At 44.4% G+C, this 20,934-nt stretch overlaps 1 protein-coding gene across 1 annotated transcript in view; it reads left to right on the top strand.

Annotated features, from left to right (window-relative positions):
• The window catches only part of GDPD1 (glycerophosphodiester phosphodiesterase domain containing 1), a 995,260-nt gene that overhangs the window by 747,698 nt on the left and 226,628 nt on the right, over nucleotides 1-20,934 (top strand). Inside the window, exon 8 of the mRNA XM_069615147.1 lies at nucleotides 3,420-3,479. Coding sequence (XP_069471248.1) covers nucleotides 3,420-3,479 — 60 coding nt within the window. The remainder of the gene's footprint in view (nucleotides 1-3,419; nucleotides 3,480-20,934) is intronic.

Here is a 20,934-nt window from a genome sequence, read left to right as displayed (position 1 = left end):
ACGAGACCCTCTTCCCCCGGACGAAGCACCGACTTGCATCCGCTGCCAGGAACAACTGCCCCCGCTGGAGTATTCTCACCACTTTAAGGTACCGTGTCCGCCAGGCCTCCCTTTCTAAAGATTGCTACAAGGTAATAATAACCCTGTAACCTTCTGGACTGGGCTGGCCGCCTTGACCCTCCAACTGGTCCCTTTCTTTTGGTCCAACTCTTTTTGAACCTTTACAAGACTCTTGTGCACTGCAACCGTGTGACCGTGGACACATTTCGTTTTGATCCTCTTAAAGTGGATCCGGCCTACTGAACTCTAACTTCATGGTTTTACTTTGCCTTCCTCTCTTGTTGTGTTCTTGTAAAAGTGTTGGGACCTGTTTCAATTTATTCTCTGCTTTTCTCTCCCTTTTAAAACAAATTATTAGAGGGCCATCTACGTTAAGCGCTCACCGCTGTCTGAAAATAAGTGGGGCTTTACTAAAGAATTGTCTAATATTCTTCTAAGGGAGTGTATATCTTTTTAGTCACCGTGTTTTTGAATTGCTTACTATTAGTGCCTGTGTTTTTTTCTAGATGTGGTTTTAAATGATATCTCTTTTACACCAAGCCCTGGTCAGTGTTTACTTGTTCTACTATGTTCTTTTGACCTATTGTGAATACTCTGTATACTGCCTAACTCTTCTTGAGGGAAGTCTGACTGCTCAGCCACAGCTACCAAGTGAATCTGTGTGGTACAGACTGCTACCAAGTGGGTTTACTGCCAAACACCTGTAGTCTTAAATCTTTTGCAGTGGTCCCAGAGGGAACTGCACAGGTTTCTGCCTAACAGATGCTCCGACCAATACTGCATTTAAAGCCACTCGTGCCTTCCATATTGTGTGCTTTTCCATATTTTTGGCAGCATTCATTCTGTACACTGGCAACGCCAATCCTGCAGGCTTCTTCTCCACTGTATACTCCCCATACATAGACGACCATGAACAGACCTCCCCATGACACCCTTCCCCGCAAACTCCCTCCACAATGCATCAACTTGCCACTTGGTATTGCAGGAACCTAAATAAGGATTTAATGAGCAGGAGCTAAAAGCAGCATGGGCATGAGCCCATAAGAAGGAGGTGCCCCTGTGGAACAAGGAGCTATGCCTTCTAAAGGAGCCCTAATTCTCCTTTATGCATATTCGGCATGATCGTATGGCACCAGTTGGTCTGAGGAGTCAAAAGTGCCTCCTGTCAGCTGTTGCTTACCAGACTCTTCTAGGCTTCAAGTAGAAGCTAAATAGCTCCCAGCAATTTTGAACCTTGGTAGCGGCCTCCACAAACACCTCATCACCTGCTGCAAACTACTATGGCGTGTGCATGCCCATCGGATCCCAATGGCCATTTGCAACACAGAGTACCTACATCCAGTGCGCCAGATGCATGGCACTCCAGTCTATTTTACTCCTTTAAATTGAGCCCATTCTATCACCAACAACAACATATTAAGGAATAACAGGTACAAATGTATCTGACTTTATGCCACATGAACGTCTGAGGTGACATGTTGAGGCCAGTGGCATGAGCTGCACCTTCAACACGAACATCTGCTATAGAAATGCTTGATGTGAAGGTGGCCTATCAGTGATCTTCAAGCTCCAGATGCTTTGGGCTACAACTCCCATTGGCCCCAACCAGCGTAAGCAAAGGAGGGATCATGAGATTTGCAGTCCGAAACATCTAGTGAGCCAAAGGTTGCAGATCATTGGCCCTATATGATAAACATGCTTGTTTACATTTACAGGAATTGCTAGCTACAAATATTATTTGGATTAAAAGAGAAATCCCTACTTTTAAAAATAAAATGTTTTTACTTGCTTAAACATATTTCAGTTGGGAATGACAGCTGCATTTGTACTGCCAGCTCCCTAAATGAGTGAGTTTAACACTTATCTCAAAGTCTGTGCCTACTCCACGTCTTCATAGTCCATTCTTGCAAAGGAAAATTATTTTGTCAAAACTGTACTTTGCCAAGCATTACCTTGGAAGAATTCTTATTAATGGGTTTAATTGTTAAATTGTTAAGCAATCAAAGCAAATGGCATGTCAAATGGAATGTGTTTTTATTTTAAACAGCTCCTCACCTTTGCTCAGTGCTAAGAATGGTTGAAATGCATTCTTTAAGTCAAGGCTTCAAAAGATGGATTTCCTGGTAACCTACATCTACATTAGAAATATAAAGTCCTATTTAGAAAGCACATACTCATTTGTGCAAAAAAATGGTGACCCAATTTTTGTGAGTGCTGTCACATAATCCCTACCCACTTCCAAAACTGATGTACTGCTTACGTCTTCCCTTCTGAACCCTTATATGTCAAACATCAAATGAGGTGCTTATCCATCACAACCCTAATTACCTCACAGAACAATCCTCATCTAACCCCACCACAAAAGAACCCTTACTGCCATCAAACACCCAAATCCAAAAGGACATAACCATGCATCTTCTCACACCCATTGCAACCTTCACCACACTCCTTGCAAGATAATGTTCTTTCATCCGCTTGCAGTCTAAACTGTCCACACCAGCACAGGCAGCATGGTAGATGCCAAACACTATGATGGAGTAGAATTATAACCACTGTAACTTCACGAAAATCCCTTATACCTCAACTGCTTTACTGTTACTTCTACTTGTAATGAATGTTGTCAATGTGAGCACGTCTTTCAAGATTTTGTACAGGCATATTTCAAATTAAAAGGAAATTGTATTTTGTCTAAAAAGTAAATGTAAGCTTGGCAGCATATTTTGTTCCCTAAAGAATATATTGGATTTGAAGCTATTTGGGTGGGGCCTAATAGATACAGAATGTACAGGTGGTTCACCATACAGTTTGTGTATAATCTATGGTGAGCTCCTCTCCAAATCAGGTAAGCATCATGAATGAGTAGTGGAGAGAACATAGTGTGGAAAATACTAGCCTGCTCCTCTACCTTACAGTGCAGCCCAATAGGCAGAGAACGATGCACTGTAAAGCTGGTAATTGCAGAGTCAATAAAAGTGACTTGCTGATGGACTGCTTTTGATCATCTTCCCAAGTCCCTCCACTATTTTCCTATGCCCCCATTGAGATCCTTGTAAATCCAATTGGCTACCACAATTTTGTAGACTTGAAGAACAGAAGGCAGGATAATTCCTACTAGCTTCTTACCTAATAATTGACTTTCAAATGTTTTCCTGTTATGATGAATGGATGAGAAAGGGGGTGTCTTTAAAGACATTTATCAGGGTAGGATTCAAAAGAAAGGTGGTACGTATGGTTGTAGTGTCAGTGTGATGGAGTGGAAAGATAGAAGCTAAACTAGGACATTAGAGAAAACTGAACATTTACAGAGTCATTGTGTAATTTGTCATGCTGTATTTTTTAATGTCTTTTGATTTCTCTAGACTCAAGGACCCACAGAAAATGACTCGAAGTCAGAGGTTTATCATATGGCTCACTGATGCGTAAGGAAATGTATATCCTGTATGGTTTATTTAGCAGATTGCTCCTTTCCTTGGCTAAGTACTTCTACTCATGTTTTCATTCCTGATGGCACACTGCAAAATTGCTCTGTTTATTTCTCCCTCTTACGTAACGCATGCCATTTACAACATGTTTCGATAAGTGTATTGGTTTTGATGGACACTTCTCTGTGGGTGATTTGCACCAAGCCTGTACACCATGTCTCAAAAATTACCATCTGGAAGGCATGTGTGTTTCTGCACCAGGCTAGTACAGAGGACACCAAGGACATGACGTCCAAGAGGTGTCAAGTATCGCTGGAAGTTGTACACTTCAATGTAAGTTGATCTAGCCAGGCACATTTTGGCGATAATCACATCTATACTTCAGTCACCCCACCCCCAATTTGTAGGTTTGCTTCACCAGAAATCTGGATTCCTGATGACTTATTCCAGGCTGATGGTCACAATGATACTGCAGAGTGGTAGCATTGTGTAGTCAGCCAAATCTGTAGGTATTCAGACCGCAGGCTTCTGTGTGAGAGCTTAGTTCCATCAAGCTTTCATGTACCAAAACAAAACTGTATCACAGCCATCCTTAGGTTGTTCTTAAATTGAAGGAACAAAAAAGCACCATAAGTAGATTTGAGGATTGTAGGAGGGATTGTGCGACTTCAATGTCATCAGAAAACGGAGTCATAAGTATCTCTGCTCATGTGTACAAATATTTCAGGAATATCAGCAAGTAAGAATTATCCCGTTGCCATTCCTGAGACCCGGTGGAATGCATTTGGGTACTGGCCGAAAATAACAAGAGGGAAACATGCTGAATGATCCTTTTGTGGTAATTCGGCATAGTAGAACATGTTGAATGCCAAACAAGGGGAGCATGGTTTGCGGGGGTGTCCCCTGCTCCACTAGTTGAGCATTATGGGCTTCAGAGGTTACGGGGTGTCCCCCGCTTACATTAAAAGCAAAGTGGGGGACAAATGAAGAAAAAAAAGCATTCGAGATTTTGAAAAATGCAAAGAAGTCGGCTTTGCAGTTTTGAGACTCATGCTTTTGGGATGCGTTTTTCTACATAGATCCATGCATTTGTACCGCAAGGTGATCATTTGATCAAATTCTGATAACTCATTTTTTGTTTTACAGTTTTCTGTTTTTCCACAGCAACTATTAACAGTGGGAGAACCTGTTAAACCTACCCCTTTCATTTTTTGTGCCAAATATCATCATATAGTTTGAGTAAAAAAAAAATCAATATTACATTACATCTCCAAATAGTCATCTAAAAAAACCTTTATAAACAAAACATGAAAAATGAATAAAAGAATACAATTTGCATAAAATTTCAAAACCTTAATAAATACTGAATGAGTCATTACAAATCAATAAATATCCAGTTTGGGCAGTGAATAAATAGAAACATGAGCTTCAAGTAGCTCTCCAACTCCTGCTCCTACATTTCCAAACCCAACAAACCTATTTTGAAACCCCCAAAAACTGTGGGGCAGAGAGCTAGATGTTACACACTAATAGAGTATGCAGAACTGTACTAATTGCAAATTTTCGCAAAATTGGTTTCAAATGGTATTTCCCAGTCTTAAGCTATAAAGGCTAAATAAATAAATGCAAAATGCATTTCAACTTCTTTTACTGTGTGACAAAAATGCAATCCGTGGCTAAGGTCCAACATACGAGGTAAAAGAAGCTAAAGGTAGTATCCCCAATTGAACTTCAAAAACAGGTCTAATAGAATCGAAAAAGGTCCTCAAAGCGCACTAGCACCTTATACACAGAGTAATTGCCATGTAACCTGCCAAGTGCTCGATTAGAGGCCTATTCCCAAATATGCCACTATTTTACACTAAAACCAGTAGCTGACTTTGAATGCTCATTTATTCAGGAAGAATTATCCCAAAGGTGTCTCAGGTCAATGGATGTAAGTAGGTTTCCAACAGTGTTCACCCATGTTAGCACTTTAGCCCTGATGATCACCAAGCAGCTCACTATTGCCGTTCTATAGTATGAGACAGGCATGTTATCAAGAGATGACACAGACAACAGAATTTGAATTCAACAATATGACTTTTATTAATTATCTGGATGAATGTAATGCCTAACTTGCTCTTTATCTATGGTGGGAATTTCCTTACCTTAAGAAACTTAGGAAATCTATGTCTGTAAGTCCAAATCAACAGCCTGTCTGGGTCAAAACCTATGCTTGCCCTCACATCTAATACAAAAATGTAATGTAGGGTTATTTAAACCAAATAGTGTTCAGCATAAAGTTTGGAGCAGTCTCTAACTCCCTTCCCCAAGTTTGGGATATAGTTCCAAAAATTATAGGCTTTAAATAATTCTTTCATGACTTGGATTTATCTTCTCCCAAAGCGCACTTGGTTTCAATATACAAAGTTCAAACGGAGCTTAGGGTTCCCTTACCCAAGCTTCAAGTACTGGTTCACCAAAACAATGTTCCAAAAGAGCTTAGGTTTCCCTTCCCTTCAAGCACATATGCAGCAAATGTTCAACGAACACTTGTTCTTAAGTTTTCTTCAGCAACTTCCATACACTTGGTTAGGGCTTTCTGGTCAGGGGTCAGTTGTCGGACGGCTTGGTTTACCCATTACAGGTCGCGCAACTAGGGCCCCTTGGGTGTTATGTTTTGGCTTTAGACCTTGTCAAGCGTCCTCCTTGCCATTACTTGACCCTTTGTACTTTCATTTGTTAACTTTATATTCAGTCTGTCTCTTCCTTCACTCGGGTTTGTAGCCTTTGGGTTCTCTTTTGCTCCCATTTCACTGCTCCCCCTTCTGCTGATCGCCCAGCAGCTTTTAACCACTTTCTTTTCACTCGTATTTATTTATTTGTATCGCGCTGGTTGCCTGCAGGCATCAGTGCGCCACAAATGGACATCAAAATAGTAAGAATGAACATCGACGAGACAACTAATGCAAGGATGAGCGGAGCAGTTATACCAAGTGAAGTATATCTCTCAATTAATTAGAGATGAGTTTTCCATTTTTTTCGAAAGCTCAAGAGGTTAGGGTCTCGTCTTAGGCCAAGTGGTAGATTATTCCATTTGCCAGCAGCCGCTTTTGGAAAAGCGCTGCCTAGTCCATTCACTCTCTTAAATGTGGGTACCACAATTGGGCCGGTTATTTCTGATCTGAGGGTGCGGCCAGGCACATATCGTGAAATTTTGGATTTGAGATAACTCCGGGCTTGCCCATGGAGAGACTTGTGAACCACGGTCATTGCTTTAAACTGGACCCTTTCTTCCACTTTAAGCCAATGCAATTGTTTCCTTGCGTTGCTAATATGTTCAATTTTAGTGTTATGCTTCATAATTCTGACCGCATCGTTCTGCGTATATTGAAGTTTGTTAATACATTGTTTACTTGCACCCAGCATTAAAGCATTACCATAGTCGAGACGTGAGAGGATAATTGCTGTAGCCAAAGTTGCACATTTTCCTCACTTAAGAGGTTTCATTGCTCTTAGGAGTCTTAAGTAGTATGAACAATTCTTGCTCACATATGAAGCCTGGGCATCCATACTCATGGAGGCTTTAAGATACACCCCCAGGGTCTTGACCTTACTCAGAACTGGTATTGGGAGATTTTTAATAAGGAAGGACTCCTTTGGGCTGTCAGTCTGGATCGTGCTTGGGTAGACCCAAAAATCAGCTTGGTTTTATTACTATTGAGGCAGAGCCAATTATGGTCCATCCAAGATTCGATGTTTTTATAGAATGTCTTGATGGAATCACTGTCTTTCCTATAATCTCCACTTAACTCAATTACCAGCTGAGTATCGTGCGCATAATTTGCAAAATAAACATTGATGTTATCAAGGATTTCACAAGAGACGTAAATAAAGATTAAATAGAAGAGGGGAAATGCTGGCTCCTTGAGGCACTCCACACATTATGTCCATTATGTGGGAAAATGTGTCTCCCCAATGTACCTTGTATTTTCTTTTAGTTGGGAATGACTTCAGCCACGTGGTTGCTTCCTCTGAACAATTGGCGACTCTCTCCAAGGCACGTTGAATTAGGCCAAGATCAATAAGATCAAAGGCTGCACTTAGATCATGGAGGATGAGAACGCCAGTCTTCCCTTTGTCAACTATGTTCAGAATATGCATCTGGAGATCTAACAAAGCTGTTTCCGTACTGTGAGAAGCCCGAACGCCGGATTGCTTATGGTGCAGAATCTCATTTTCCTCTACATAGGCCTGTAGTTGCCTAGTGGCCCCCTTATCCATCAATTTGAGAACATTGCTCGGATCTCTGTGTTCTAAATTCAGTTTCTTCACCAGTGGAGTGACTGTTACAGTCTTTATGCTAGAAGGGACTTAATTGTCCCGAAATTAAGAGTTTATTATTCGCGATAACACTGGTGCAAAAATATCTGCATTGTCCAAGATCATTTTTGGAGGTAAGATATTCCTAGCACAGGCTGATGCTTTCATTGTGGCAAGGATTTTCATAGTATCTTCCACAGTAATCTCTTGGAAATTGAAAGTTTTGGAGTGGTTAGATGTGATCCTGATAGGTGGCTGGGCGAATATTTGGCTTAGATTATTGAGCACTTATGATCAATACGTGAGCTTTTTTGATCTTATTAAAAAACGCACACTGGGCTTTATTGCAGTATTCCTGTGACAGGATGATAGTGTTTATAGCTGTAGGCTTTTCGATTGATTTTAATATATCAAAAAGTTTACTGGTTGCATTGGTTGCTGATTGTATTTGGTCATTAACGTAGTTTTTCTTTGCCAAGACAATGCCTTTCCTATAAGCTTTTTCAGATTCCTTCCAGCTTTCTTTCTTAGTCGCTGATGGTTCTTTTAACCAACTCCTTTTCTTTTTTCATTTTTTAGTGTATCTAGCTCTAAGTTAAACCATTTTTGATGTTTATTATTGGTTCTGATCAATTTGGATGTTAATGGTGTTTTTGTGTCTACTAATATCTTTAAATGATGGGAGAAATCTGATATTATATTTTCGCATGTATCCTCTTCCTTGTGATGACACATAATGTTATTAATACATAGTTCCAGGTCAGCCCTTGCAATTTTGTTGTAGTTGCGATTAAGGATCTTCTTTGTCTCATTGTGGTTGTTCTCTTTAGGGTGCTGAAGGGTCAGACTAAAAGTTACTCTAAACTGGTTTGTCCATATACAAGGTGTTGTGCAATAGTTGGTGGTTTCTAAATTATGGGTGACAACCCAGTCTAGCTGGTGTCCATTCGTCATGGTCGGATCGGAGTTCATAACCTGAAAGTTGATATTATTACGTTATTTTTCAAGTTTTATTGCTTCCTTATCATTGTTGTTCCCTCTCCAACGGTTAAAATCACCCATTACCAAGGTGGCGATGTTAGGGTCTTGAAGCACATTAAGTTGTTGAGCTAATTCCACATTGAAGTCTGTTTTGAGTGATGGCGGTCTGTAGACTAAAATTATATTTATCATACTATTATTAGTAGGAGACAGTTTCAAATGTGGGACTTCACAACCCGAGCAGGTTGTGGTAGATGGGTATGTATTAATAAAGTCCTTAATAATGGCTACAAAATCTCCCGACCCAGTCTCTGTTTATATAATGAATCTAATAACCTTCAGGAACTGCCTTGGTACAAGTGGGTCCAATTGGGTCCTGTAACCATGTTTCCCTAATGCACAACATATCCAGGTCTTCTTCAATAATGAGATCATGGATACATTCTGCATGTTTATTCAATGACTGTAAATACTTTTAATATTTTTTATTCATCTTCAGATATCCATGGACTTTTACAGCGCTGCCCATTACCTGCACCTGACCACTCTGATATCATGCTGCAAGATATTCTCTTGCCAACATGTCAGTCTTTCTCGGTTACTCGAAAGGCTTTCAAAACCTTGCAAATCTTCTACATGCCTCGTTAGCATAGCTTTCGATTGTTCATACATTTCAGATGCACTCACAAGTTTATTGGCGACACGCACCTGCTCTGCCACAATGTATCTTCTTTTCCTCTCGCTCGCACACCATGCTTCTTTACACACAGAAACTCACTGGTCGTGTTACTAGATGATGCGGCTCCTCCGTTCTTACGGGTTCTCGCAAACTGAGGTCGGGGTCTAACCACCTGCCCTTCAAGTCACTCCTGGGCGGCTCCTCCACTCATGGGGATAAGCACTTGCAGAACAAAACGGGAAGGACCGACACTGCATACAGCTTCCTTCTTCTGACCTTACCGGCCCCTTGGAGACACAGCTCCATCCCACGCTTCTGCAGAGTGCCCTGCTCTACAACTTTCCAGCGTTCTCTTCAGTACATCTATGCTTGGAATGGATTGTGTCCTCCCACGTATTCCTCATCTTGGATCTTAGATATATAGTCTGCCAGCTTTGCTGCTTTTTGTAAATCTGATGTAGTCTGCCAGCTTTACTGCTTCTCAGAATTTTTTTTGCCAGAGGGCGCTGTGCTCGAGGCCGAGTAGTCGTAGTCCATCGAGGGCTGGCGTCGAGTGTCGACGTCATTCGTTGGTCTCAGTTCCGTTTTTCCGAGCATCTGCTTTGTGTTCGAAACGGCGCGTCTGTTCTTTCTTTGAGAATGTCTTTATCCTCAACTCCTACCACACCCAAGACGGGTTTTAAGAAATGTCTGAAGTGTGGAAGGAAGATGTCCATTACTGATCCTCACCGCAACTGCCTTGGGTGCCTCAGCCCTGACCATCGGGTCGATGAGTGCGGTTCGTGTCAGGCTATGTCGAATAAGGCTCTTAAGGAATGCCAAGGTAAGCTAGCGGTGGGAGAGGAGTCTTTTAAGTCTGCAAAAAGACTCGAGAGTCGAATAGAAAATCTCGTCTCGAGGCGGTCGAGGTCGAAGAGTCGCTCGAGGAAATCTTCCTCCTCTTCATCTAAAAAATCGAAGAAGCGACATCACAGATCTTCTTCCTCTTCGCCTGAGAGAAGATTTATTTCATGTCCTTCTAAGCATGATTCCCATAAAAAATGGGAAGCCTTTAAGGGTTTCAATGCTAAACATTTTTGAGAAGGCAGCCCGACTCCCTCAAAAAAGTCGTGTGAAGAGCATGCCCCTGTCCACTCCAAGAGTGACAGAGGGAAATCTAAAATTAAACCTGCAAAATCTGACAAAAAGTCAAGGGCGTCCTTGGAGGAAGATTCTCCGGTGCCTCATGAGACAAAACAAAAACCTCTGGTGCATGAATCGAGGTTAACAGAGGACACAATGGCGTCATCGTCGAAGTCGGGCTCGGGCATCCACTCAACGCATCCTTCGACGACTACGTCGAAGCCAAAGATGGCGTTGATACCTTCGACCACAGTGTTGAAGCCTCTCTCAACGACATCGAGGAAGGATCGATGACCTCGAGAATTCTTTCTAGCATATCAAAGCCAGCGTCTATTCCATCGACGCCTTCGCCGCTTTTGTCGAGGAAATCTTTAATAACGATGCCCACATCAATACCTATGGCTAAACCTAGATCAATGCCACCAGCCTTACCAGATGAAATCTTCCGTCCTCAAACCAGGCAGGAATTGTTTATATCCATGTCCTCTAGCTTTGAGGAACACTCCTGATGAGGATATTACATTAGTTGGTGTTAAATTTGGGACAAGAGAAGTTCCTGAGAAACTAATATACCCAAATACCAAAATAGCTGACCTTTATGGCTGCCTTCAATCGGCCAGTGGCCTAGATATCTCCCCTGAGGTAGAATTTGAAAGACCAGACCCTGCAGACCATGCAGAACCTGAGTATATGAACCTCATGGGAAGGGTCATCGACTTCATGGGGTGGAAGATGGTGTCCCCGAGTTATGACCAAGATGACATGACAGAGATTATTGATGAAGGGCCACAGAAGGACCCGATCCTTCCTTTCCACAAAGCTCTGCGAAAAAGAGTAATGGTGAATTGGGAGAGCCCAGAATCTTTACCAGCGGTCAATAAAACATTTGTAGGAAAGTACAGATCCAGAATCTGTCTAAGCATCCCTCACACGAGAGCTTGGTGATTCAAGCTGCGACTGCAAATAAGCAATCAGCTTATCCTGCCATGCCACCTGACAGGGACGTTAAGAAGATTGATGCTTGGCCAAGGAAAGTCTTTACTTCGGGCAGTATCGCCCTTAAATCTACTAATGTGACTTGTACTTTAGCTAGATTTACATACACCCTGTGGGACTGTTTGAACGCAGCGGCTTAACATATCCCGGAGGGTGAGGAACGGGATTGTTTCCTGGCGATAGTAAGGGATAGAAAGGAGGCTATGGAGGAGTGCCTCCAGTCAGGATTGGACACTACTGATAGTGTGAGCAGGTCCATGGCGTCTAGCACGGTTTTACGCAGATTTGCTTGGCTGAGTTAATCTGGTTTTGCATCTGATGTACAGTCCAGGTTACTCAATATGCCCTTTGACGGCTTGAGGCTGTTCGGCAGCAAGGCGGACAAGAGTTTGGAGAAGCTGCAGACCTTGAAAGCGGCAGCTAAATCACTCCGCGCTGCTATAAAACAGCCCCAACAACATTCATATGCAGTGTCCTCTTCCTGGAGAAACTGTCCCTTTCGTTTCTACTCCTCTTTTGGAAGAGGGAAGGGGCAGGCCAGTCAAAGAGGTCAACAGAGAAGACCCCCCTTGTGGTGGAAAGGGAAAAGGTGCTAGATCAGCCCCAGCAGCGGCTACTTCCTCCTCAGCCGCTTCTGCAGCGGCTGCAAAGCCACTCTGAGGTCTTTACCCACAAAACCCCGGTGGGAGGCAGGATCACTCGGTATCTGAACGAATAGCGGGGAATTACGTCGATGCCTGGGTGCTGGAGATAGTGACCCATGGTTACTGCCTTCCTTTTCTTCAAAGACCTCAAGATAATCCACCGGGAGCCAGCTCTGTCAAAATTCCAGATCCGCTCCTTGTGCGGGAGATTTCAACCCTGCTAGAGAAAGGTGCAATAGAACATGTACCTGTAGCGGAGAGGAACAAGGGCTGGTACTCCCCTTATTTTCTCATCCCCAAGAAGGAAGGAGGATTGAGACCCATCTTGGACTTAAGAAATTTGAACAAATTCCTCAGGAAGGACAAGTTCAGGATGGTGACCCTTTCTCAGATCCTTCAGGCTCTTCAACTTCAGGACTGACTGGTATCATTGGACCTACAGGATGCTTACTTTCATGTGCCAATCCATCTCAAGCACAGAAAGTACCTGAGGTTCGCAATTGGCGGATCTCACTATCAGTTTCGAGTTCTGCCATTTGGGCTGACCTCCGCCGCGAGGGTTTTCACCAAGCTGATGGCGGTAGTGGCAGCGAGTCTCAGGAGATGGGGGGGATTTACATCTACCCTTACCTAGATGATTGACTAATGAGGGCAAGTTCACCCGAACGAGCCCGGGAACATCTAACCATTGCCTGTCACTTCCTACACAAGCTGGGCTTCTCCCTCAATTACAAGAAGTCACAAATGATTCCAAGCCAAAGACTCCAATTCATTGGAGCTGTCCTGGATACAACCTCAGGGAAAGCCTCGCCTCCCGAGGAGAGAGCTCACCACATTCTGCAGATGGTAACAAGGTTTCAAAATGCCTGACATCTGCCGGCTTTCGATTTTCTAAGGTTGCTAGGCCTCATAGCATCCTGCATCTTTCTGGTGCCAGAGGCCAAGTTGAGGATGCGATCCCATCAATGGGCCCTCAGGACTCAATGGTCCCAATTTTCGGGAGCGATGTCAGATCTTCTGCAAGTCCCGGCCAGAGTGGCCCAAGATCTTCTATGGTGGGCTTGAAAGGAAAATATCCTCAAAGGAGAACCTTTTTGGCAACCATGGCCGTAGTGAACAGTAGTGACGGACGCCTCATTCACAGGGTAGGGAGCCCATACCAACGATCTGACAATCAGCGGTCGTTCGTCTCCATCGGAGTCCAAACTACACATCAACCTTTTGGAGCTGAGGGCAATCAGACTAGCGCTGAAGGCCTTTCTGCCCTCTGTACGGGGAAAGAATGTCCTGAAAATGACAGACAACATGGTGGCTATGCACTACCTCAACAAAAGAGGCGTAGGATCACTCCCGCTGTGCAAAGAGGCGATGCAGCTCTGGTTTTGGGCAATGCAAGAAGGAATCTCTCTATCGGCAATTCACCTAGCTGGAGAGAAGAACACGGCGGCAGATGCTCTGAGCAGGCAGAGCAGTCTCCCACGAGTGGGAACTAGCTCAGGAAGTCCTTCTGGAGATTTTTGCCCTTGGGTTAACCCCTCAAGTGGATCTGTTTGCGACCGAAACCAACCGGAAGTGCGAAAAGTACTGCTCAAGGGAATTTCCCCCAAGAGGAGCTCTAGGGGACGCGTTTGTGGTGGACTGGGGAATTTCCACTCCTATACTCGTTCGCCCCAGTCCCTATGATTCCTCAAGTAATCAGGAGGTTGAGAAAGTTAAGGAAAACGATGATCCTAATTGCCCCGGATTGGCCCAGGAGAACGTGCTACCCGGACCTTCTGGACATGTCCATCTGCCCTCCAATTAGTCTTCCACAAAGAGAGGATCTCCTCTCGCAAAAGGAAGGTCAAGTTCTCTATCCAGAGGTCAAAGCTCTCAGCCTTCACGCATGGCTTCTGAGAGGCTGAGATATAAGGATTGGGACCTTCCGGACAACGTTATGGAAATTTTGCTTTCGGCCAGAAGGCCAGCAACAAAATCCTTGTACCGGTGTCGTTGGAAGAAATACAGTAACTGGTGCCAGGATAAGAATGTGGATCCTTTTGAATGTAGCACGCCCATGGTGCTTTGTTTTGTTTTACATCTGGCCAACTCGGGGCTCTAAGTTGGCTCCATTAAAGGATATTTAGCAGCGCTATCTATCTTTAAGCGCTCCTCCGAGGACATTTCTTATTTTAAAATGCCTTTAGTTGTTCAATTTCTTAAAGGGTTAACACATGTGTTCTCTCCTGCACCTTTTCAGGTTCCCATGTGGGACTTAAATTTAGTTTAAACATTTCTTGTGTGTGCCCCCTTTGAGCTTTTACATTCTTGTCCTTTGAGGCTCCTAACTTTTAAGACTGATTACTAGTAGCTTTAACATCAGCCCACAGGGTGAGTGAGTTGCAGGCACTCTCTTGCAAGCCTCCTCACACCATTTTCCACAAGGATAAGGTCATTTTGAAGGTCAAACCTTTTTTCTTACCTAGAATGATTTCAGATTTCCATCTGTCACAAAAGATCACTTTACTTTCCTTTTACCCTCCTCCGCACGCTAGTTAAGAGGAATGATTCCACAGGCTGGACCCTAAAAGGGATCTCAGCTTCTATATCTCTAGACTTGAGAGATTTAGACAAACTGATCTGTTGTTTGTCGGTTGCACTGGACACAAATTGGGCCTTGGGGTGTCCAAACAAACTTTATCCAGATGTATAATTCAAGCAATATCTGAGTGTTACAAATTGGCTGGGAAAGAGCCTCCAGATGGATTAAGGGCTCATTCAACCAGGGGCATAGCAACTTCTACGGCTCTTCAGAGGGGTGTTCCTGTGCAGGACATTTGTGCGGCGGCCACCTGGTCATCCATGCACATCTTTGTAAAACATTATTGTTTAGACTCCATTTCCTACCAAGGATGCCTTTTTGCAAAAGCCTTCCTTCATTCAGTACATAATTAAAAAAACTCTGGTACTCCCTACTCCAAATTACAACTGCTGTGGGAGTCTATCTAAGATGAGGAATTCGTGGGAAGACACAATCCATTCGAAGAACAAGTTTCTTACCAACTGTAATGTTCTTTCGACTGGATGTTCCTCCTGCGTTTTCCTCATCGACCCTCCCAACCTACCCCTCCGTACAGTTTTTATGCTTTTTGCACTTGTACTTCCTTAAGAGCCTGACATCCTTCGAGGCCTGATACAACTGATGCAACCATCAACACCGGAAAAACAGAACTGAAACCAACAGGCGCGAATCGAGCCCTTTATACGACGGATGACGTTGACACCAGATGGCAGCCCTCGAGGCACTACGACTACGTGGCCTCGAGCACAGCGCCCTCTGGCCAACATTTTTCTGAGAAGCAGCAAAGCTGGCAGACTATATAACTAAGATTTAAGATGAGGAATACATGGGCGGAACATCCAGTCGAAAGAACGTTACAGTTGGTAAGTAACTTGTTCTTCAGAGGAATCTAGGTTAAAGGACCTATTTGACAGCCTGCAGACGGCCAGTGGGGTGGACACATCACCGAAGCTAGAGTTTGGAAGGCCAGAGGCAGGGGAGCATGCGTGTTCAGATGACTCAACCTGCTCTTTGACGGGTCTCACCTTTGAGGAAAGCTTTGAGAAGTTGCAGAGCTCAAAGACGGCAGCCAAATCTTTAGGTGCCGCTACTAGGCAGCCTCAGTCTTTTCACTGTAGTGGACAGCCTTGGAAGGGTAGATCTTTTCGCTACTACTCCTCAGTTGGAACAGTGAGGGGAATGGCTGGTCAGAGGCCAAAGGAAGTTCCCTTGTGGTGGACGAGGTAGAGGTGCGAAGCCAGCTCAGGCAGGGGCATCTTTACCATCCGCCACTGCATCAACCGCCTCAAAACCTATCTGAGGTCTTGAGTCACAACTCACCAGTGGGGGGCAGACCTCAGCATCTAGAGGAATGGCAAGTCATTATTTCGGATGCTTAGACATTGGAAACCGTAGCCCATGGGTAATACCTTCCTTTCATACAGAGACCTCAAAGCAATCCACCAGGGAGCCACTCTTTGAGGATTCAAGATCTGCTCCTTGTGCAGGACATTTTAACCCTGCTAGAGAAAGGCGCTATAGAACCAGTGCCTGTAGCGCAGAGAAACAAGGGATGGTATTCCGCTTATTTTCTAATACCCAAGAAGGACAGAGGAGTGAGACCTATCTTGGACTTGAGATACTTGAACAGGTACCTCAGGAAGGACAAGTTCAAGATGGTCACTGTTTCTCAGATCCTTCAGGCCCTCTAACTCCGGGACTGGGTGGTGTCATTGGACCTTCAGGATGCTTATTTTCATGTGCAAATCCATTTCAAGCACAGAAATTTCGGGCTAACTTCCGCCCAAGGTTTTTCACCAAACTCATGGTGGTGATGGCAGCGAGTCTCAGGAGGAGGGGGGGGAATTCACGTCTACCCCTACCTGGATGATTGGCTGGCCAGGGTGCGTTCTCTCGAAGAAGTCCTGGATCATCTCAATTTCACCTGCCTCGCTCCTCACACACTGGGCTTCTCCCTCAATTACAAGAAATCCCACATGACACCTTCTCAAAAGCTTTAGTTAATCGGGCTGTACTGGATACATCCTTGGGAAAGAGCTTGCCACCCGACATTCTACAGATGGTCACCAAATTTCAGAGTGCCCATCGTCTCCCGGCCTTTGATTTTTAGAGGTTGCTCGGCCTCCTGCATTTTTCTGATGCCAGAGGCCCAGCTGAGAATGAGATCCCTTCAATGGGCTCTCAGAACTTAATGGTCCCAGTTCTCAGGAAAGATGTCGGACCGACTTCAGGTTCCAAGCAGGGTCACACAGGATCTTCTGTGGTGAGCCTGCGAGGACAACATTCCGAAGGGAAAACCTTTTTGGCAACCATGGCCGGAGATACAGGGTGGGGAGCCCACACCAACGATCTGAGTCAGCGGTCGTTGGTCTCCATCAGAGTCCAAACTACACAATCTTTTGGAGCTAAGGGCAATCAAACTAGCGCTGAAGGCCTTTCCGGCCCCCTGTGTGGGGAAAGACTGTCCTGATAATGACAGAAAATACAGTGGCCATGTACTACCTCAACAAGAGAGGAGGTGTAGGGTCACTACCACTGTGCAGAGAGGCAATGCAGTTCTAGTACTGGGCAATTCAAGAGGGAATCTCCCCGTCAGCAGTTCACCTAGCCGGATAGGCGAACACGGCGGCGGACGGTCTGAGCAGGCAGAGCACAGTGTCCCACGAGTGGGAAATAGCTCAGGAAGTCCTTCAAGAGATCTTCACCCTTTGGGGAACCCCTCAAGTGGATTTGTTTGCGACCAGTGTCAATCAGAAGTGCAAACTGTACTGCTCTAGGGAATTATTCCCAAGAGGAGCTCTAGGAGACTCGTTTGTTGTGGACTGGGAATTTCCACTCCTGTTTGCATTTCCTCCAGTCCCTGTCATTCGTCACGTGATCAGGAGGTTGAGAAAGTTTGGGAAACACATGATCCTAGTTGCTCCAGATTGGGCCAGGTGGATGTGGTAACGGGACCTTCTGAACCTTTTGTGTCTTCCACAAAGAGCGACCCCTTTCTCACGAGAGGAGGGTCAGGTTCTCCATCCAGAGGTCAAGACATCCTTCACGCTTGGTTTCTGAGAGGCTGAGATAAAAGGATTGGGACCTCCCGAATGACGGTATTGGGTAGTAATGTCCCCATACATAATGTCGCTGGGAAAAGCCATTGGCGACATTATATATGGCACTATAATTCTATTTATCCTTTCTTCCAATTTTTTGTCAAAAATAAATTAGCTTGTGTTTTTTAGATGTTTTTTTTAGAATTGATTAAAAGTCACTAGATTCCTGATTGAAAGACACTTTGAGTAAATCTACCATAGACAGAGGTGACCATCTAGGCGATCATTACTTCTACCAGTGAAATTTTGAAAGTGGGTGAATAACTCCTGAAGAAGGGGTATCAAACCCCGAAGCGCGTCGAGTTAAAGCCATGAACATTGTTTACCCACGAGGACCAATGAAGGAAATTGTATAAACATCTTTTTTCAGGAACTGCATTTTTTCTAGTATGCTGTGAATACGGAAATTAATGTTTTGTTGAATTAATATGTGAAGAACAATTGGTGGACTACAGCAACAATTTATTTGAAATATACAGAGAATTTTTTTACAAAAAAACTGGTTTCCTAAATTTTTGTGTTACGTATAATCAAGCTAAATGTTATAAATATTGATTGTATTTTCAATTCTAAGGGTGTGCAGGGGACGGGAGGGTTCCATAAGTGTATGGACACCTGTTGTTTTTTCAGACATTATATATGGTGACATTATGTATGGGGATGGGTTGCAGGGATGTCCCCTGTACCCCTTGTAAAACAAAAAAACTTGGGGGTTGCAGGGGTGTCCCCCGCATGTTCAATGTAATAATGTCTCCGCAAAAAACTGCAACTTTTTTGTCAGGAGTCATTTTTGCGGGGACATTATGACATGGAACCCTGGATGACGTAATGGAGATTTTGTTTTCGGCCAAGAGACTAGCAACAAAGTCTTTGTACCGTTGCCATTGGAACAAATTCTGCAACTGTCGCAAAGACAAGAATGTAGATCCTTTTCTGTGGAAAACACTGCATGTTTGATCCTTTCTACTATCTTTAGCCAATCTGGGGCTACAGATTGGTACTATTAAAGGCTATTTGACGGTGCTGTTCATCTTTAAGCGCTGTCAGAGGAATTTTCATATTTCAAAGTTCCACTGGTTACACAATTTCTAAAGGGGCTTACCAAACAAATGTGTCCCCACCCCACCCCACCCCCCATCTCCTTTGCAGGTTCCAACCTGTTACCTTAATCTGCTATTCACATTTCTTATGTGTGCAGCCTTTGAACCTTTATGCTCATGTCCTTTAAGGTTGTTAACCTTTAAACCCATTCTCTTGGTTGCCCTAACTTCAGCCCGTATACTGAGTGAGTTGCAGGCACTTTCATCTAAGCCACCCTTTACTATCTTGATAAGGATTGGGTTGTTCTGAGGGTTAAGCTTACATTCTTACCCAAGATCATTTCTGACTTCCGTGTAGGACAGAAAATAGTTTGACCTTCTTTCTATGCCCCACCTCATGCTGGCAAGGAGGAGGAGAGATTGCACAGGTTGGACCCTCGAAGAGCTTTGAGCTTTTATATGTCTAGGCTTTCACAACTTTGCATTGATGATCAGCTTTTCATTGTCTACACGGGCACACACTGGGTCAGGCTGTTACGAAACAGACCTTATCCAGGTGGATCATTTTGGCTATTTTGGAGTGTAACAGACTGGCAGGCAAGGATCATTCTGAACCGTTGAGAGCCCATTCCACCAGGGGCATGGCTACTTCTAGAGCCCTGCAAAGTGGTCTACCGATAAAATATTAGTGAGGCAGCAACGTGGTCTACGATTCACACGTTCACAAAACATTACTGCCTAGAATCTTCCTTTGGTCTGTATGGGAGCTTTTGTAAAGCAGTCCTGCATTCGGTTCATGAAAACCGATAAGAAACTGAAATTCTTACTCCCTTCACCAAATACAACACTGCTTTGGGAATGTATTGAAGATGAGGAATATGTGGGAGGACATAATCCATTCGAAGAACAAGTTACTTACCCCTGGTAACAGTCTTTTGAATGGATGTTCCTCCCACGTATTCCTCATCGCCCTCCCAGCCTACTCCGCAGAAGAATTTCTCATGTTATTAGTTTTCGTTCCTTCAAGGCTGAGTTTGGTCATTCCCGTAGTTATGCAGGTTTTTCTACTGTAAGAAAAAACAACTGAAGCAAACGGGCGCCACACGTGAGATATATATATATATATTTCTGAGGCTTGTGGAATCTGCTTAGATCACATGCTGTGCATAGGCCGACATCTAGTGGAAGCTGCAGAATATTACAGTTTGTTTTTCGAAACTCGAAAATGGGCGTCGACACAGGGCGTGCCAGTAATACTATCCCTAGTTTGACGTCCATTGTACCCAAGATCCCTCACGCGTCTAGGATCCTCAGATTGTTTTTTTCCGCCATACTGGTCGGAAGCATTTTGCGGAGTCCCCTGGCCTTAGCCATACTTTTGCTAAAATATTAATTTATTTACATCCTTACCCATCCCAATCTCGAACTTCGACACTCGACGCCGGCTGGAGAAGAAATCGACTGTCGGCTGCTGCACGATGGATTTGGGCCTCGGAAGGCCTCTGGCCTCGGCCCGGGCCTTGGAAGGCCTCTGGCCTCGGCCCTGCAAGTAGGGAGAGTGGGGGGTTGTACATACTCTACACTCTTGGTATTTAGGTACACCTTATACATTTCCTACACTTAACAGCCCGCTGCCTCAAGGTGCGTATGGAGGGTACCCCTTTTCAATTCTGCCCCAAGTGCAATCGCAAATACCCTTGGGTCGACAGGCACACCACGTACAATCTCTGCTTCCCGAGGGACCACCCCGAAGCGAACTGCAGAGCGTGTAGTAGGTTTAAACCCGAGACACTTAAGGACCGTTTGACGAAGCGTTGGGCCCACCACGCCAGGCAGGCGGCCATGGCAGCGGAGGGCGCCTTCAGCGGCGGCAGCGACGCCGTACTTTCGGACGGCGAGGGCATTACGGCGTCGAAAGACAGCCGAGCGCAAGTCCCCGACCTCGGAAGGTCGTCCGGCAGGGCGGCTATGGGGAAGACCCCCGGCGACACAAGCGCTTCACACACCACACACACTAAACACAC

Source organism: Ambystoma mexicanum, chromosome 9 (genome assembly GCF_040938575.1).
Source record: "Ambystoma mexicanum isolate Mex_15411 chromosome 9, UKY_AmexF1_1, whole genome shotgun sequence".
In the NCBI taxonomy this organism is placed as follows: Eukaryota; Metazoa; Chordata; class Amphibia; order Caudata; family Ambystomatidae; genus Ambystoma; species Ambystoma mexicanum.
The sequence above is the reverse complement of the archived record's forward strand: the minus strand, read 5'-3'. Positions and strand labels throughout refer to the sequence as shown.